Here is a 19875-nt window from a genome sequence, read left to right on the forward strand (position 1 = left end):
AATCAAAAGCTTTTGAAACATCGAGTGCACAAAAATGAACCTCAAAACCATTTTTATGCGCTTCAAGTAATAGCGAAACTATAGCACGATGAGCATGTTGGCATCCTATATACGGCTTAAAGCCAAACTGATTAGACATATAATCTACATTAGACAGGAGATCAGGGAGCAAAACATATTCAAATACTTTACTTAAAGTACAAGCAACCGTAATAGGCCTATACGAAGCGCAACTAGTTGGGTCCTTACCGCGTTTCAAAATTGACGTAATGTTACCAACTAAAAAAGAATCAGGGACTAAAGAAGAGCATAAACACATCTGAAAAAGTAACTGCAAGTGATAAACTAATTCCTCCGAATCGGTGTTGAGGTGAAAAGCACTGATCCCGTCTATATCATAAGATTTCGATTTAAGTCTCTCTACACTTCTTTTGACACGGTCAACACTAATGGGATGTACATGACCTTGAATGATTTTGTTAGGCAACAGATTAGAACAGAGCTTGGCAAAACGAAAATGAACCGCATATATCACTGTATCGAAAATGTTACTATAATGATTGATCCATGATACATTAGGGATTCGGTCAGCCGTAGGCGATCTATCAAACTTCGCGGCATTGATCACTTTTTTCCACTGGCTAGGAGACTTAGGAAATTCAGCACCATTGTACCTAATTTTTCGAAGATAGCGTTTAAAATCAAGTTTTGTTTTTTGTTTAATATCGAAAACACTACCCCTTAAGGGGCGGCCGCAAGCTATCCAAATTTTTAGCCACAACTTAGCCCGATTTTTTATTGTTTTGAGCTCTGGGTCATTCTTCCAAATTGAACTTCTTGTTTTTGCTCTAAAGCGACATAGGGGAACAGCTACTTCTTCAGACCTCTTTAAGCACGATACAATGTGGCTATAATAAATATTAAGCTGAATTCTGGCTTGTGGGGACCCAACGCTTGTACACAATAGATTAAAAGGGACTTTAATCGTTGATAGAAGGCTAACAAGCGTAGAAAAATAAAGAGGCCAGTCAGCTTTGTTCCATTCTCTTTTAGAAATCCATTTTCTAGAATTGGGACGAAGGTTCTTCTCCGCAGTAGCATTAAGGGTAACAGTGAGGGATAGGGGGAGATGGTCGTAATCACGCTCATCCTGATCAACATGGACTTCGCCACAGACGAGACCAGAAGAAACGATACAATGGTCAATGTCTGAAAGTGAGCCACTATTATGGATATAGGAATGGGAGGCATCTTTCTTCAAAATTTTGTAACTATTCGGTAAGGAATCTAACAGAAGCTCAGTCCGCACTGATGAAGAGTGAATGTTACAGTTCAGATCACCGATTAATAACCAATCCAGTCCACTACTCTCAATGCCATTCAAAAGACTTTTTATTAATGCGCAAAATTTTGTAAATTTAGTTAAACTTCGGAGGGATTTCTGGTCGCAGGGGAGATAAACATTAATGAGGACAAGGTTGGCAAGACGAATAGCAATATAACAATCACTCTCGTGATAGCATAAAGGGGGTGGTGAAAACAGCGTCTTTTTTATTAAACATGCTAGGCCACCTGATGGTCTGCCAGAGGTTTTGCGTGCACTTTTAGAAAAAACTGAGTGTTCGTTACTTCTCTGTAGGGAGTTTAAGCTCACTAAAGGTAGGAGATGCTCCTGGAGGAATAAAACATCAAAATTTTCTAATTTCTGATCTAAAGAAACGTCTTTATCCTTAGTACCGTTAATATTGAACGAACATATAGTGAAATTAGTCTTAGCACTCATTTTCTAGTATAGGACGATCGTTTCGACAGAAGTTCACGAAGAATTCGGCATTTCATTGAAAATGACACATGATTGCCTTGACAGTTCGCACATTTTGGTGTAGCCTGGCACGGAGAATCAGGCGAGGATTCATGTTGCCCTGCGCAACGGGAGCAGCATTTTTCTTTATCACAATTTGATTTTAAGTGATTTGGTGATTGGCAATTATAACAGCATTTGGGTGGTCGTTGGTATTCGTAAACTCGATATATCTCATACCCAATCTTTATACCAAGTCGAAGTGCATTAGCCAGCGCAACAGCGTTTTCAAAAAACACTCTAACAGCCAAAGAATTGCCTATTCGCTTCGCATGAGTAATATTATTGCAATCAATTAACATTTCCTCATCAAAATTGGTCGGTATACCTTTAATGATTCCAATATATTTCGTTTCTTTTACTTTGACGTCACAATCTCTCATTACATTTGGAACGGCATTGCAAAAGTTCCTTGCAGCAATCTTGTCAATTCGTACCACTAGCTTATCGCCAGAGGGCTTAATGCTGTGAATAGATTCATGACCTGGAATAGAGTCTATTATTTCGCGACGCTTGGCAGGATTATCTAATTCTGATGGGACTTTAGAAATAACAACGGTCGTCAGATCGGGATTCAATGACTGAGCGCCAGGGCTGCTAAGAGGGGGGAATTTAAGATCATACGACGAAATCTTCTCACGGATTTGCTTAAGTTCCGAATCAATGCTTACAAGCTTTGAGGCGAAGCTAGAATAAGCCACAGCAGGAATAACAGGAACCTCGGTAGGTAAAATAATCACGTATGTAGGCAAAGGCAAATTTTCGCTGTCGCATTTCTGGAAGATTTCCATCATGTCCTTAATTTGACGGTAATTAGCTTGATCGCCTTGGCGTCTTTGCACACGTTCACCCTCGTAAACATGAGACCAAAGTTCTATTTTAGCCGCCATAATAGACTTCTCATCGAAAAACCCAACAGCATGGTTAGCAATAACTTCATCACTTACTCCTTTTTTAAGATTTGATTGCACGAAATTCAACACCGACGAATGTACATATTCCGTCATAATGGTATAACCAACAAATATGGACAATTAGCCAAAGTCCAAAATCAAATCAAATTATTACTCACCATGCTGTCAAACAGCTAACATCCGATAAAATTAGTTTCAAAATAATCCTTTTCAAAGTAACTGAATTCGTTATTTTCGTCACACTAAAGTAGACCGGTTTTACTCACAGTTCATAAATATCCAATTCAAACCAAATCCTTTTACTTTGAACTCCGAACTCCGAGTTATTAACAAGGGGCATAGTTTGGGGGATGGAGAGTGGCGTAGGAGATGGGGTAGTATTTTTGGTGCTTCCTTTCAAATGGGATGTGGGTGTCATCACTATGCCAAAGGCGGTAGGCTGTTCAATAGCAGTTTCTCGTTTATTTAGGCGAGTATTTGTAATGGCATCAGAAAGGGGCGGTGTCGAATTGTTTGTGGGCTTTCCAACCTTAGGTGTTTTTTGCCTGTTAGACTTGGTAGTGCACTCGATGCATAGCCACTTTAATGTGTACTCACTTGTGCTTATACAAGCGCACCTGTTGATTCCGGCATGATACCACCTTTTACAACCTGCTTGACATTGGACGGCATTTGAAGACACAAGTAATCGGCATTCGGGGCAGTAATTTTTCTGACGTGCCATTCTGTATATAAATTTCGCTAGTTGCGAATAACTTGTGGCAACACAAGACAATTTAAAATTCAGTAGCTGGATCTAAGCTACAAAGTATTCTAAGGTTGATGCAGGAAGGTGAATGAAATACAGAACTGGGTAACTAGGTCACTGAATTAATTATTTTCAGTAGATTTATTGCAGGCCAGAAATTTACTATTGGTGCTTATCAAGTTCAAAGTTCCAAGGGATTTGATATTAAGTATCTATTTTAAATTCACGTAGTAAAAATGTAGTTGCTAGTTGCAAATAATTTGTGGCAACACTAGACAATTTAAAATTCAGTGGCTGGATTTAAGCTTCAAAGTATTCCAAGGTTGACGCAGGAAGGTGAATGAAATACAGAACTGGGTAACTAGGTCACTGAATTAATTATTTTCAGTAAATTTATTGTAGGTCAGAAATTTACTATAGGTACTTATCAAGTTCAAAGTCCCAGGGGATTTGATATTTAAGTATCTATTTTAAATTCACGTAGTAAAAATGTCAATAGCAAATAAATCTAAGCAATCGGATAATAAATGTCTCTAGGTTAAATCACAACAGGTTGAAGCCTTATAATAAATGTCTCTGGGGGGATCACATAGGCTGAAGCCTTACTCAATTGAAAGGTTAATATCCAAGAAGGAGGATGTCAAAGAGGGGGATGTTCAACTGACGAAAAGGTAATATGTACATCTTACTACCACTGCTACTACTGTTTCTACTGTTACTGCTGCTAGTACTCCTAATGCTCCTACTACTATTACTAAGACTACTACTATTAAGGCTAGGGGTACTAAGGCGAAAATCTCAGAGAATATTAACACTATATGCAAACTAATTCTGCTACAACGATTACTACTACTACTGAGGCTGAGCTGAAACTACTACTACTACTGCTACTACTATTGCTATTTCTACTATTACTGCTACTACTAAAGCTATGTAATTAATGTGAAAATGTCATAATAAGTTGAGGGGATATTGAACTAAATTAAAACGCACTTTGTTTGTGCAGGTTGCTAGAAATGACAAACTAGCTACTGATAAGTAGCTAATTTTCAAACGACGAGGAAGTTTTAATCTTGCCTGCTTCATAGAGTGTGGCAGCGTCTGCCTTAGCAGTATCTTCATCGACAAAATGACCTTCTTTTCTTGATCCTTGAACAAGCGCAACCAAAAGACTCTTGAAGTCTCCAGAAGTGTCCCCTGCTACTGCATCTTCAAGAGAAGTATCATACACTGAAAAGAAAATATTATCTAAAATGGTTTCTTTAGTTAAATCAAAAGCAGCAAAATAGCGCTACCTAAGTAAAGTACGATAAGGCTTCAATACCTATAGTTCATCTTTTTCTTTTTCCCACATTTAAGTTCGTATAGAGGGAGTCGTCATAGAAACTTTGGAGCAGCTCATTCAATTGGAAACTGAAAGTTCTAGTGTCCTTTCTAAGAATCAAAAGAACTGGGAGCAACCGACGTCCCCTAATCTCTTTTAGATGAATATCCCCCCTGAACACTGATCTGAATTTGAGGCAGCAACTTTGTTCAAGATAATCGAACAGTCTAATGATTATAACTATGACTTCGGGGATAATATGACCCCCCAGAGCTAGTGAGGCAAGGGTTGTGAAATATGTATTTTTTTGTTGTGTACATATAGGATTTATTCATTGGAAAGGGGGGAATGTTTGACCCTTGGGGCGTCCAAAAAAGCTAAGGACATTAAGATATTAATTCAGGGAATTTTAAGGGAGAAACTGAACTACATCTAAAGAAACTATAAGCCTCCAGGTTATCAAAGGGAGTATCTGCAATATCTTAGGAACAGCTAAGGAGATTAAGTTAAAACTTCCAGGGCCACTTCTACTATTATTACTAATGCTGCTATTACTACTAATACTACTATGGCTCCAATTATATGCTAGTGTGACTGCGACTATTTGCTTCTGCAACTGCTACTACTGGCGACCTTGACTGTGATTACTTGCAACTGCGACTGTTTGTGACTGTGACTAATTGCGAATGTGACTACTTAAAACTGTAACTATCTGTAACCGTGGCTACTTGCAACAGTGACACCAAGTACAACTAGTTGCGACTGCAACTACTTGCGACTACCTATGTCTGTAACTATTTGTGGCTGTCACTATTTGTGACTGAGATTTTGACTACTTGTGCTTGCAACCTAAAATAACTGCTTGCGACTGTAACTATTAATGCAATTACGACAACTATTGATAGTATTATTACTGCTAATACAACCGCGATTCACTGTCATTGACTGTGAATACGACAGCAACTGTTTGTTACTGCGACTACTTGTGATTACTTTTAGAACTACTACTACTGCTACTACTACCGGGATTGAGACCGTGACTCTGAATGAGACAAATGCTGCAACTACTTGTGACTACAGCTGAGACTAAATGCAAATGCTACTGGGACTACTACTAGTACTTTTATTCTGCTAATACTACTGTGGTTGAACCTCTGACTGAGACTGCTACTGCTATTATTACTGCTACTGCTATTGCTACTTCTACTGCTACAACAACTATTACTACTACAACTATTACTACTATTACTACTACTACTACTACTACTACTACTACTACTACTACTACTACTACTACTACTACTACTACTACTACTACTACTACTCCTACTACTAATACTACTACTACTACTACTACTACTACTGCTACTACTACTACTATTGCTACTAATACTACTACTGCTACTACTATCACTACTACTACTACTATTACTACTACTGCTACTACTGCTACTACTCATACTACTACTACTACTACTAATACTACTACTACTACTGCTACTACCACTACTACTGCTACTACCGATTCTTTTACTACTACTACTACTGCTACTACCACTACTAATGCTGCTGCTGTACCTATTATTATTACTTCTGCTACTACTGCTACTAAGGCTAAGACTATTACTATTAATTCCACTACTACTATTGCTACTACTATAACTTTTGGTGCTACTACTATAACTACTGGTGCTACTAATATTGTTACATAAAACTATGGGTATCAAGGCAAATATTTTGGGCAATATTGAAATCGTATTGAACTAAATCGAAACGCACTATATCCACATAGGTTGTCAAGAAGACACATCAGCAATGCTTCAGGAATTGTCGATGGTACTATGTTGAAACTTCCATCGTGTGTTGAAGGAGATGTTAAAAAAAAGTGCTATGAGTATACTGCTGCTACTGCTGCTACAGCTTATTGCTAATACACAAGGTAGGGGTATTAAGATGAAGCTTTCACAGAATATTTAGGTGGATGTTGAACTAAATCAAAAGAAACTATGATCATGTAGATTTTCAAAAGGGTGACAAAGCAGTATCTCAATAACAGCTAAAATTATTAAGTTACACTTTTCAGGGTAAGTTATGGCGGATTTTGAACAAGCCAGAATACACTATGCTTATGCTTTTAATATTACTTCTAATGTTACTGTAACTAATAACACTAAGGGCATTAAGACCTAGCCGAAGTCCAGACATTTTACTCCTTAGTCAATTCTTTTTCAGATGCGGCAAATCAGTCAAAGATAAAGTTATTAGTTTTCTTCCACTAAACAAATGTGAGAAAGTTGAACTCAAGGAGTTTCTCACTCAAAATTACAATTATTGCATTGTTATTCTTTGTAATTTAGCAAGTAAATAGGAAGATTTATTTGCAAAACAACAATTATTCGAGGAGAAAATTAGAGAAATTATTATTCGAGGACATTTTTTTTGTGGGAGTGGGCTCAACTCTTACGCACAAAATACCAGAAAAGCGGGAAAATTAAACATTTCGCAGGAAAAATTAAGCATTTTTCACAGTTTTGGGGGAGGAAGAATCCCTCCCCTGTGTGCGTGCCTGTGATCTGGTCATCATTGTTTGCCAGGGTTTGGTAAAAACTTGTGGATATAACAAATAAAAAGTACATGTTTTCGGGTTTTTACTTCATGTAGACCTATTTATATAAATAAAATTTAAATAATTGCTTGCAGCGAAGTGACCAATTTATTTTATCTTATTCATCTATACAGGTCCATAAAAAATTCTAAAGCTTGAGCGCTGCTTGTGTATTTATATATCTGAATTTGTATTCGGATACGACAGTGATTACACATGACAACTACCTACACCTAGCATAATTGGATTCATATAAACGGTTCCCGTATCTCCTATTTTATCTACTGATCTACATAATTAATTTAGTCTATTCAATCTATTAGTCTATTTAGTTTTGTTTTCTATAGTTTTTATTTTATTTATATTTTCTTTTCTTCTCCTTTTCGCTCTTCTCTCTGTGAGTAAGTGGTTATTTAATTTTTTTTTCTTTCTCCTCTGAGTAAGTGACTCGTTTATTTTCTCCCTTTTATACAGACCAAAGAGCCTTTGGGGGAATAGTAAAATGTAATATTTTATGTGTGTTTCATCATGAATAAATCTTATCTTATCTTATCCATACTTCTTGGCAACCTTCCGTCGTCAATTTCTGGTAACAGCAGTTACAACTAACTAATACTTCACTGAGTCGCTCAAGAACAATCCGACTCGTTAGTCCCCTTGGTCTAATTCATGTATTTTCATGCGCTCCGATAACGCCTGCATCTAGTCTTTTGAGGGGAATTTTCGACTTCGGAACACAAATATGTAAAGTATTTGAAGGGACTGCAGCCAGCAAGTATATATTATAGAAATAAGTTTCTGATTGTTGAATAGAATTCTTTTGCTCTATTTTTTAATACCCCACAATAACAATGTCATGAGTAGCAATCTAAAATGCAAAGCCAAAACAGGTTTTATAATTATTTTGGAATTGTAAAAAAAAAAATAATTGTCGGCTTTAAGATTTGATTACATCAGAATATTCACCAGATTTTTTTCTATCTGTTAAAATAAAAACCGTCGAGATCACTAATTCAGGAACATCAGACAAACTCTAAATGTTTAACATGGGAGGTATAGGAAGACTCCTTGAGAGTCCGTCCTGCCTTAAGTTGAAACTTTTATGGAACGTTTAGGGGGAGGTTAAATTAAATGAAAAAACTATATGCATGCGGGTATTGAGAGCGCTTATAAGCAATATCATAGGAAGCGCTGCTCTATCCTAGCTAGTAATATCATTGAAATTTTGACGGAGCTACTTCAGTTGGAAATTGGAAGTTCTAGTGCCCTTTTAAAGAGTCGAAAGTGATAAAAGGGCAATCAACCCTTCTCTTTAGCCAATAATTTTCCAAACACTTCCAATCTGGTCTATGTCTCCAGTAACTAATGGTCCAGTAACTATGTCTCAAGGGTTATTGGATAGGTCAACCCCCTACAGTTATGCCATTTGCCCATTATGCTTAAAAACTAAATGCTGCTTTAAAATTAAATCAAAAACACACTGTGTGCATGCTGGTTGTCAATAAGACGTCTCAGCAATATCCTAAGAACGACTGAGGGTATTAATTTCAAACTTTCCGGGCAACTTCTATTAGTACTTTTGTTCTTACAATTTAACTAAATCAAAAGAGTGTAAGTAAATCCAGACTGTTAAAGACCATAGATAAAAATTTTCGGGAATGGTATTCAGTTTCATTTTTCAGGCCAAATAGAGCAGGCATAAAACTAAATTAAACAATACTATTTGTGTCAAGATTTTCAAAAGGTAGTATATTGTTAAAGATTGTTGAAAAAGCATCTCCAGCATACATATAGCAGGCCGGAAAACAGAAAACATTTAAACTATGGTTTTATTTTACCCTGAAAAAGACTATGTCAACACGAAACGAACAAAAACTAATTGAAAAACTTTTTTCGTAAAATAAGCTTTTAAAGAAAAGTAAAGAACTCCATTAATCCAAAAATGAGCAAAAATAAAATCAAATAATCTACCAAGCGGAAAACTACCGTAAATTAGTATAGATAAATATATGCTTCATAAGGTTATCTATTTATTTTCATCCAGTAAATAAGTTAAAATAGAGTAGTTTTTTTTTACTTACATTCTTGATAAGCCTCAGCAATTTCTTCCATTTCTTCATTTGAACATCCGGCTAAAATTTCAATCAAAGCATCCTCATCTGTCCCTAGTCCTTTAATGGCTTCATGGACTTCAGTGGCCATGTAATTCTTAGATGGGGTCATCAGAGCAACAAGAGCGTCTTCAAAGTCTCCTCTTACCTCCTTTTTTAGTTTCTTTATTAAATCCTGTAAAATAATTGCGAAATCATGCATCTCATAATTATACATCTCAATAATTACGCATCTCAAAGATGGAGAGCGTCTTCAATGTCTCCTCTCACCCCCTTCTTTAATTCCTCAGTTAAATATTGTAAGATAGTTATACAATTAATCATCTCAAAGATGGAAAGCGTCTTCAAAGTCTCCTCTTACCTTTTTTTAACTTCTTAATTAAATCCTGTAAAATAATTGCGAAAAACCAGTTTTTTTAACTGAAAGTAAGGAGCGACATTAAAACTTGAAACGAACAGAAATTACCCCGTATATGAAAGGGGCTGTTCCCTCTTCAACGCCTTGCTCTTTGCGCTAAAGTTTGACTCTTTCTCTCAACTCTACTTTTTCAAACAGTAAAAACTTTAGCGTAAAGAGCAGGGCATTGAAGAGGGAACAGCCCCTTTCATATACGGGGTAATTTCTGTTCGTTTTAAGGTTTAATGTCGCTCCTTACTTTCAGTTTAAAAAAACTTGTTTTTTTTTTATTTAATGTCTGAACGTTTTTTAGTTAATCCACGTTTTGATTTCGGTTCTCTGCAGATGAATAATTAAAGCGAAATTTGCATATTTGTTTATTTGGCTAAATGGATTTCCAATAATTTTGATCGAATGATTTTGAGAAAAAAGAGGGGGAGGAGGCCCAGTTGCCCTCCAATTTTTGGGTACTTAAAAAGGCAACTAGAACTTTTAGTTTTTTACGAAAGTTTTCATTAGTAAAATATATACGTAACTTACGAATAAGCTTACGTAACAAACTTCTATATTTGCATGTTTTTATTTCGTATATGAGAGGGTTCGCCCACTCGTCAATACCTCGCTCTTTACACTAAAGCTTAAATTTTGTCCCCTGAATCACAAAGGCCGTAGAATAAATAGTTGAAATTACTAAAAATACTGTAACGTAAAGAGTGAGGTATTAGGAGGAAGTGAACCCCTTATATGCGTAATATTTCTGTTGGTTTTAAGTTTTAATGCTACTCCCTACTTCCAGTTGAAAAAATTTTTCATATTTATTTTTCCATTGTTTTTTTTAAATAATGCTAGAAAATGCTGAGCCCCCTTTATGGGGCGCAGCATTTCCCCCATGAAAAATTTCTCCATGGAAATTTTTCCCCATATAACCCCCTCTTCTCAATCCCCCCAACCAAAAAATCCCCCTGAAAACGTCTGTACACTTCCCAATAACCATTATTGTATATAAACACTGGTCAAAATTTGGAACTTGCAGCCCCTCCCACGGGGACTGTGGGGGAGTAAGTCGTCCCCAAAGACATAGTTATAAAGTTTTTCGACTATGCTGAATAAAATGGCTATATCAGAATTTTGATCCGACGACTTTGGGAAAAAATGAGCGTGGGAGGGGGCCAAGGTGCCCTCCAATTTTTTGGTCACTTAAAAAGGGCACTAGAACTTCTCATCTCCGTTCGAATGAGCCCTCTCGCAAAATTCTAGGACCACTGGGTCGATACGATCACCACTGGGAAAAGAAAAAACAAACAAACAAATAAACACGCATCCGTGATTTATCTTCTGGCAAAAAAAAACAAAATTCCACATTTTTGTAGATAGGAGCTTGAAACTTGTAGAGTAGGGTTCTCTGATACGCTGAATTTGATGGTGAGATTTTCGTTAAGATTCTACGACTTTTAGGGGGTGTTTCCCCCTATTTTCTAAAATAGGGCAAATTTTCTCAGGCTCGTAACTTTTGATGGGTAAGACTAATCTTGATGAAACTTATATATTTAAAATCAGCATTAAAATGCGATTTTTTTTATGTAGCTATTGGTATGAAAATTCCATTTTTTAGAGTTTTGGTTACTATTGAGCCGGGTCGCTCCTTACTACAGTTCGTTGCCACGAACTGTTTGATAAATCCTGTAAATTAATTGCGATATAAAAAATAATATGTAAAAATAACCAAGTGTATAATATATGAATGAAGAGGCAAAGTGGAATACGCAAAAACACGGCGACCGTGTCCAAGTAATAGGTCCAATTTCGAAAATCATAGTTTCAGGGAAATATCCCCCATAACTGAATGTTCTGCCTTGTCTCAAAAAAGCTTGTTTTACCTCCTTCAGTCTATTCGCAAAGGATTTGACGTGGCGTCTATGGCTGTTTTCATCAAGAACATAAATATACCTCTTTCTGTTGAGCTTTCTTGAATTGACTCTCCCATTGTACAACTCACAACAGAGATACAGAGGCACACACCTGGGTTCAATATCAGAAGGCTGACACGCCGAGAACAGAAAAGTTGAAGAACAGTTTTGTTTGACGTTGCACTTTGATCTGGAACGATATTTCTAGGGACGTTTCCCCTAAACATTTTTCTGTTGATACCTTCAAGAGAAGACAGCCGTGTCTAGGCAAAACACCAAATCTTGAAAATCGTAGTTTCGAGAAATATCCCTCCATAACTGAATACTGAATATCCTCCATAACTGAATATTCCTCCATAACTCCATAACTCTCCTCAGTCATCTTGAAATAGGAGAACTAGGAGCAGCAAACTACAATCATTTGTTGTCTGGAGTGATCTCAGTTGAGATCACTTCAGACAGCACGCTGTACGCTGTAAGCTTTAAACACTGTAAAATCCTTAAAGAGTTAGGGTGGTTCTGTCACATGCCATTTTGTCATTTAAAGCGGCAGCTCTACAATGTCAGCAGAAATGGAAAGAAGAGACCAACTACTGTCAAATCCGGTCATTTCCGCCAAACCACTCTATCTGAACATAGGGCTCTTTGAAAATAAATCGATGGGCTTATTAAGTAATAGAATAATAGTATATATAAGGGGACGTAGGTTACAATATAAGTCAAATAAGTACAAAAAAGTGAACAAAAACAATCAAAAAAGCAAAAAGACAAAACAAACGAGGACAATTTTCCACAATGAATGGTGAAAACAAAGCAAATATTTCAGGAAAGAAATTGGCCAAGCCATATTCAGGGCTAAAGAAAAAGAAGAGAAATGACTAAATATAGAATCACAAATGAAATAAACCAATGTTTGTTATCTGCGCAAGACCTTGATTCTCCTTGTGTGACGTTAAAGAGTTTGACTAATTAACTTCATAGGCAAACATGCTGTCAATCTGCTTTTGTAGGAGGTGGAAAGCAAATATAAATAAAGAATAACAGAGGACGGACATAGTACGGTCTGTGTACAAGGATTCTGTAAGTGAAGTCTAAACAATATGTTTTTCTTCAATCATGTGTGGACCAAACAAGAACTAAGTATTCAAGGGATGCTAAAGACTGAAAATATGAATGCGCCACAAAATATGTTTGAAAGTGTTAATTTTGTCAATGTGTTTTTTTTATCTGACCGCTATGAGCCAGTGTTCAAATGTGGCGAAAGAAATATGAAGGCTATAGAAGCATATTTAGATGGTGTTTTGTTCAGTCGTGTAACCTAAATAATGACGAAGACCACACTGCCTTTCCACAATACAACTACAGAAGAGAGAATAATGAGGACTTTTTTTTTCCCAAGACAGTGAACCAACAAAACCTATTTGAATATTTCGGCCCTACATCTAAGGGCTGTCTTCAGCAAAGAAAATAATAAACAATAAAAAACTTACAATAACAGTTTTCGGTTAAAAATCCATTCTTTTTTTTCAAATAGCCTTGGCATAATAACTTCTTAACGAAAAGTTCAGCCAAGAATGTGTGATAAAAGCAAACATTTTACAAGCTAAAAAGGTTCATTCATTGAACTAACTGTATTTATTAAAAATTGGAATAATTTCCTATTGCGATATTTACCTTCTCTGCAGCTAATCTTGCAGTTCTTTTGGGATTGGGCTTGTTTTTTATTCGTTCCTATTTTTGTTTTATTTTGAATTAGATTATTTTCTGTAGTTAATTTTGTGTACATAGTGTTGAGTGTGTATTCACTCAAGTCCCTATTTAGGGATGTATTATTATTTAAGTTTCGTTTGATTTCGATTGCCTTAAACAACTCACAAGCATTATTAAAACACAGAAAAAGCGATTCAAACTCAAAAATTGAAAAATAAAACGTGAAAAAACTCATAAAGGATAACATATAAGCGAAAAGAACCATGGTTTAAAGAAAGGCAGAGGTTCTATCAACTAACTACAGAGGGAAGGCTTGTAATTAGAGGTAAATTTAAACCACATTAAGATATTTCTGAGGAATTTTTATGAAAACGCATCGTTTCTTTGAGCCAAGACTATGGACCCCCGGTTGACAAGCGCACATTTGAATAATATTTTCTCTTCAAATTTTACATGATCTCGTTACAAGTAAGCAACGTTAAGATATTTTAGAGGGTTTTTAATGAAAATATCTCGTTTTTTGGACTGAGCGTTATATTTCACTCCCAGAATAATCCTTTTAACACCTCCCAGTTTAATTTTAAGTCCTAGAAAATGTCATTCCAAATAAATCAAACCACCATGACAATTTTTACTAAGACATTTTTTCTAAGAATGTTCTTGATAAAATTGTGATTTACATCCAATGGCTCATGTTGTGTGAATCAACCTCAATGTTATATACTGTCGCAATTCTCACTACCGTGCCACACTATTACTGGCCATCTGACGCCCTCTAGCACCCCTTCTTCATTCCTACGACATATCCAGATATGTTCCATTTCAAAATAATGCATAGAGTCCATTCACATTCACGTTTTCACGATACATTAACGATACATCTCAGGAAAATACGAGTTATGAGGGGGGAGGGGGGTTATTTACCCCTCGATTACTTTTTCAGGTCATAAAATACCAGGATGCCAATTTTCCAAAAAAAATAATATGGAGCCATTTTCCAGAAAAAAAAAATTTTTGCTCGTTTAAAGATATAAGCTTCAAATAAGACATACTTTTCCATAGCAGCTTTTATATTCATCCGCTATTTGTTGTCGTTGCCTGTTTGTTCGCCTCCCAAGAATGTCAATTATTGCGTCTTCATCTGTTCCCAGGCCTTTCATAGCATTCCTTAGTGCTTCGGCATCCTCAGTTGGATTAAAAGACTCAAATGGAACCACAGTAGGGGTGCCCTGGAAGATAAAGAAAATGAGTCTAATGCTCGGAATAAGAGCATGGAGGCTCTAGCTCACAAGGGTGCGCTTAGATTATGATTCCACATAGTTTTACGGCTCGCGCTCACTACTAATGCTAGTTCTACGAACTTATTGCAACACAAAGCCGCTTGAGGCTAACATAGAGCTGTGTTAGATTCTAGGCTCTTTTTCACCTACAGTTTTGAAAACCAGTTGCCATGAAATTTTAATATTCGTGAATGTCGACATTCACCAGGGAATGTCTGAAATATCTTTTTTCCTTTGATTTACTCAGCGGTGCCAGTTAACTTTTTTTCATTTTAATGCAAGGTTTGATGAGGACAGGTTAGGTTAGACTTGGTTATGTTGGGTTAGGCTAGCTTAGGTCTTTAACCCATTTCTGATATTTATAGCCAAACTTAACCTAACCTAACCTATACTAACATAATGTAACTTTACCTAACTTTTACCATCATAGCTTGCATAAAATTGAAAAAGCTGACTAGCAAGACTAATTGAATGCAACCAGAGAAAAAGGAATTTCGGACATTCACCGGTGAATGTCGACATTAACTAGATTTTAGACATTCACGGTAACAAGCCATGGCTATTTAGAAACTGCGATTCAAACCTGAAACGACAAACGCCAGAGTTTTTAGGTACAAATTTATCCACTGCGCTGTCAGAAGGTTACACTTGTCATTGGGCACGTAACTTCTTAAAATATCTGATAATGGTTGATGTAATTCCAGGTTACTTTCTTTGTTTATTTTTGCCTAGAGAATAATGTAGATTATTTATGTCTACAGCTTGGAAATATTTTTACTTTGCACCAAGTAAGGACCTAGCTAGTTTTTGCACCGAGTCAGGACTAAGTTCATTCTTGCGCCTTATTTACATTTAGCTTACTTTTTCACCGAGTTTGTTTTCACGATGATTCAGGACCAGAGGTTGTTTGTGTACCAAATCAGGATATATCAAAAGCTTGTTTTTGTCCTGAATTCAGAATTTTTTTTTAAATTAAATAAGTCGTCAGCTAGGCCTTAGGTTTTATTTCGGCACTGAAATCAACAAACTTTGTCTGAAATCGCAGACCGTTTCATTCTTACCTGTAGCATTCCTACCTTTCTGCTTCAGTCTTGGCCGGGAGTTGGATCGTTTTACACCAAGTCAGACCACGTCTTGGACATATTATTTTCGTTCAAGGTTGTTCTTCAGGTCATTTTAGGTCAATATTTAAATAAACTAGGAATTAACTCGCCGAGTTTCAGAACGTTGCTATGTTTTGCACCGATCAATTTTTAGTTTGGACATAGCTCGTTTCGCGTGTCAACTTTTGTCAGGATTGTCTTGAACTAACGCAGCACTTGATTAGTTTTTGTCACCGAATCAGAACACAAATCATTTTTATATTGATTAAACTAGTTCGATTTTGCATTAAATTTAAGCTCATTTTTGGAGTGAATCAGAAGCTTGCTCGTTTTCCCCGGACAGAAGTTAGTACGTTTGGTAAATGTTTAGTTTAGAGCACTTACAAATGCTAATTCTAGAAGCACGTCCATTTCTGGTTGACCCTCCTCCTCCATGGGGCAAACTAATAATTCGTAAAGTGGGCAGGGTTTTCAAGCCGAGGGAAATGTTGGGGTTGTACAATATCAGTGAAATTATTTTCGAAATACTATTTCAAGTCATCACTGGTAATTTCTGTATATTAGGAAGTCGAAAGATAATAAAAAAATAAAACTTACGTATCCATCAATGCTAATTATTCACTTTCATTTTCCAGTTGAAACTAGTCAGTGAACCATTGAATCAGAGCGATTAGTTAAATATTACGTTTATGTTGCACTGATTTGAAGAAATACCGTCCTACGCAATGGAGATAATACAGCTTTTCAATTCGAGATTAAATTTGTTTTAAAAGATTCGTCGGCTATGGGAAGGCCTTGGTGAAACAAATTTGGTTGGATAGTGACTCTCCCGATTGAATATTACCTATAGAGCGAAGCGAATTAGTCCATGAGCTCCGTGGGCAGCGGGGCGAGGTCTGTATTCTATATTTATTGAATAATTATTCGGCCTGAAGCCTGAAAGAGCAAACAAAAAGTAGGTCATAAATATGAACTAAGAATTCAACCAATCAGAATACAGATTTCGCCTGTTGCCTGCTTCGAAATACTATTTCAAGTCATCACTGGTAATTTCTGTATATTAGGAAGTCGAAAGATAATAAATAAAAAAAAACTTACGTATCCATCAATGCTAATTATTCACTTTCATTTTCCAGTTGAAACTAGTCAGTGAACCATTGAATCAGAGCGATTAGTTAAATATTACGTTTATGTTGCACTGATTTGAAGAAATACCGTCCTACGCAATGGAGATAATACAGCTTTTCAATTCGAGATTAAATTTGTTTTAAAAGATTCGTCGGCTATGGGAAGGCCTTGGTGAAACAAATTTGGTTGGATAGTGACTCTCCCGATTGAATATTACCTATAGAGCGAAGCGAATTAGTCCATGAGCTCCGTGGGCAGCGGGGCGAGGTCTGTATTCTATATTTATTGAATAATTATTCGGCCTGAAGCCTGAATGAGCAAACAAAAAGTAGGTCATAAATATGAACTAAGAATTCAACCAATCAGAATACAGATTTTGCCTGTTGCCTGCTGGGCTCATGAACTAACTGAATTTCTTTGCGCATGATGCGATCTTATCAGCAAGGAAACTTCTGAAAGACCTTACTTCTAAGACGGTATTCATTACAGCCAACACACTGAGACGAGAAAGGAGTGAAATTCGCGCCCTACTTTATTGTGAACTCATTACGCAAGGCCAAGTTATCAGTCAGATGACAAAAATATTATTGACGTATGTAAGCTCCTCGCGTAAGCCACCAAAGAGAAGAAAAATATACCGCGCTTTGTTATTTTCAGTCCCTGTGAAACTCCAGTCATCGGTGATGCTGTTTCTGTTTCACAAGCTTCAAAAGTAAACGAGATTTCCCGAAAAATAGATGGAACTCTTCAAATACTGAAAAAGTTAATAATGCATCGACCTCTGGTACCTATAATTTGTAAAGCGTAAAGCCATCATATAATATAGCACTAAAAAATTGGCCATTTGATATCAGGGGATTCTCATGACCGTAAATAGCTTATTGGCAGCATATGCAAAGAGGCTTCGAACCACAGCTTAGATACCAATATACAGTTATGAAAACTCCTATCTTGCCCATGAGAAGCTTTTGACACAGAGCTCCGAACTTGGCTCCTCCTCCAAGCCTGTGCTCCGACGCGTAGATCGTACTGCAACACCATAAGTAGGAACCACAGCTTAGATACCAATATACAGTTATGAAAACTCCTATCCTGCCCATGAGAAGCCTCTGTTACAGATTGCCAGTTTCAAGTCTCCAGCCGCCAGCATCGCAACAGCGCACTGTATCCCAAAAATAATTTGGGTTTTCATAACTGTATTGGTATCTAAGCTGTGCTTCGAACAGTGGCGTGTAACCTCTGTTCGCCTTAAGTCTGACCTGACTAATTATTGTATTTTTTTTTTATTCTTTTAGGTCCTATTTATTCATTCAAAGCAGTTCTGGTTTAATTTGAATTCGGCTTATTGTGTGAATGATATGAATTAATTTCTGCTCGTTTAGGTTTTAATATTGCTTTTTATTTCTTTAAAATTATTTCGAAATCTTTTTTTAAACTAATTTACCATTAGAAAACATATTCACTTTTTAAATCGTAATAAATATATATTGAACCTTTTTGTGTTTTTTAGCTAATTTTCTTATGGAAGTTTATAAACTAGCTATATTTAGTACTAAAGTTAAAAAAGTAACTCACTCGAACCATGATTATTTTTAACCCTTTTTTGAAACTCCAAAAGATTCCGGTGATAGAAGCAATCTGACTAAGAATGTGCATCAATTTCCTTGCTTTTATAATATATTTTGGCAGCATTTACCAAGACGTCAGTGATAAAAATGGGTGTATTTTGGATTATCCTTGTTTCAAGATTACGCGATTATATCTCGGAGTGAATACGATTAGAAATTCCCAAGATTGATTTTTATACAGAAATTTCTAACTTGATTATTATACAGCATTCGAAAACACAGGTTTTGGGCCGGAAACTTTTTGTATTTTTTATGGTAATACTGTCTAGGGTGATTCAAAAATGCAGTTGGCTTCCATGATCCATATTTTAGTCCAAGGATTTTTCAATTTTTAGCAAACACCGGGTGTTTCTGAATTTTCAACAGTTGACTTGTTTATACCTTAAATTGCACTAGGAACGTTTTGTAAACCCGTGATCTTCCTATTAACGCCATACAAATAATTAATCTCTCTTTTTTGCTTTTTGCTTTGTGGACTTGACACAATTAAATTTTAAACAGTTCATTAAAGCAACTTTTTTCACCACTCCTTTGAGGCAGATGAACTGAAGCGATGGCAGTGCTAGCTGTACCATGCAAGTGAACTTGGTGAAAGCCTAAGGTGCCAGCGTTGGACGGGTGTCTTCAGGGTCGGGTATTGGGTGTGGTTTTAGGGGCACACTTCCTATCCCTCTAGAAGGTTAGAAGTTGCACTCATTGTAAGAGTGAAGGAGTAATTTCGAAGACCATAATACCTTTCCATGACGTAAAAATAAAAGTTCACTAGGGACAAGTCCTTTTATTTGACAGTGAAAACAATAACAAAATCCATTGATATCTTCTGAAACAGTTTATCTGCTGTCAATGTGCATGTGACAGAAATATCTAAAGATGTCGTTATTGTTTTCACTGTCAAATAAAAGGCTTTTTCCCTATTGGACTGTTATTTGTACGGGATCGAGGGGTGAAATTCAAAATGGAGAAGCCCACGTTTTGTCGGTACCCACCAACCATCAATTCTTTATCCATCCCTGGGTGCCTTGGCGGTGAAAACGGTACGACCCTGTTTGCCAATAAGAGCAGGTCGATAAAAAAAGGATGGATATTCCTTTTTGAGAAAAGAAGTACTTATAAAATAGACTGTATCCGGTTATACAATAAGTTTGGTCATATTGCCTGG

General features: G+C 36.4%; 1 protein-coding gene across 2 annotated transcripts in view; it reads right to left on the reverse strand.

The window, feature by feature from the left end:
* Nucleotides 1-18790, reverse strand: part of LOC136034390 (annexin B9-like) — a 38168-nt gene extending 19378 nt beyond the window's left edge. For both annotated transcript variants that reach the window (XM_065715537.1, XM_065715536.1), the window contains exons 1-4: nucleotides 18664-18790; nucleotides 14630-14806; nucleotides 9534-9738; nucleotides 4601-4753 (exon numbers count right to left, since the gene is read on the reverse strand). In XM_065715537.1, the coding sequence (XP_065571609.1) occupies nucleotides 4601-4753; nucleotides 9534-9738; nucleotides 14630-14806; nucleotides 18664-18780 (652 nt within the window). In that variant the 5' untranslated portion in view covers nucleotides 18781-18790. The remainder of the gene's footprint in view (nucleotides 1-4600; nucleotides 4754-9533; nucleotides 9739-14629; nucleotides 14807-18663) is intronic.
* Nucleotides 18791-19875: the final 1085 nt, after the last annotated feature.

The sequence above is a fragment of the Artemia franciscana genome, chromosome 13 (genome assembly GCF_032884065.1).
Source record: "Artemia franciscana chromosome 13, ASM3288406v1, whole genome shotgun sequence".
Taxonomy (NCBI): Eukaryota; Metazoa; Arthropoda; class Branchiopoda; order Anostraca; family Artemiidae; genus Artemia; species Artemia franciscana.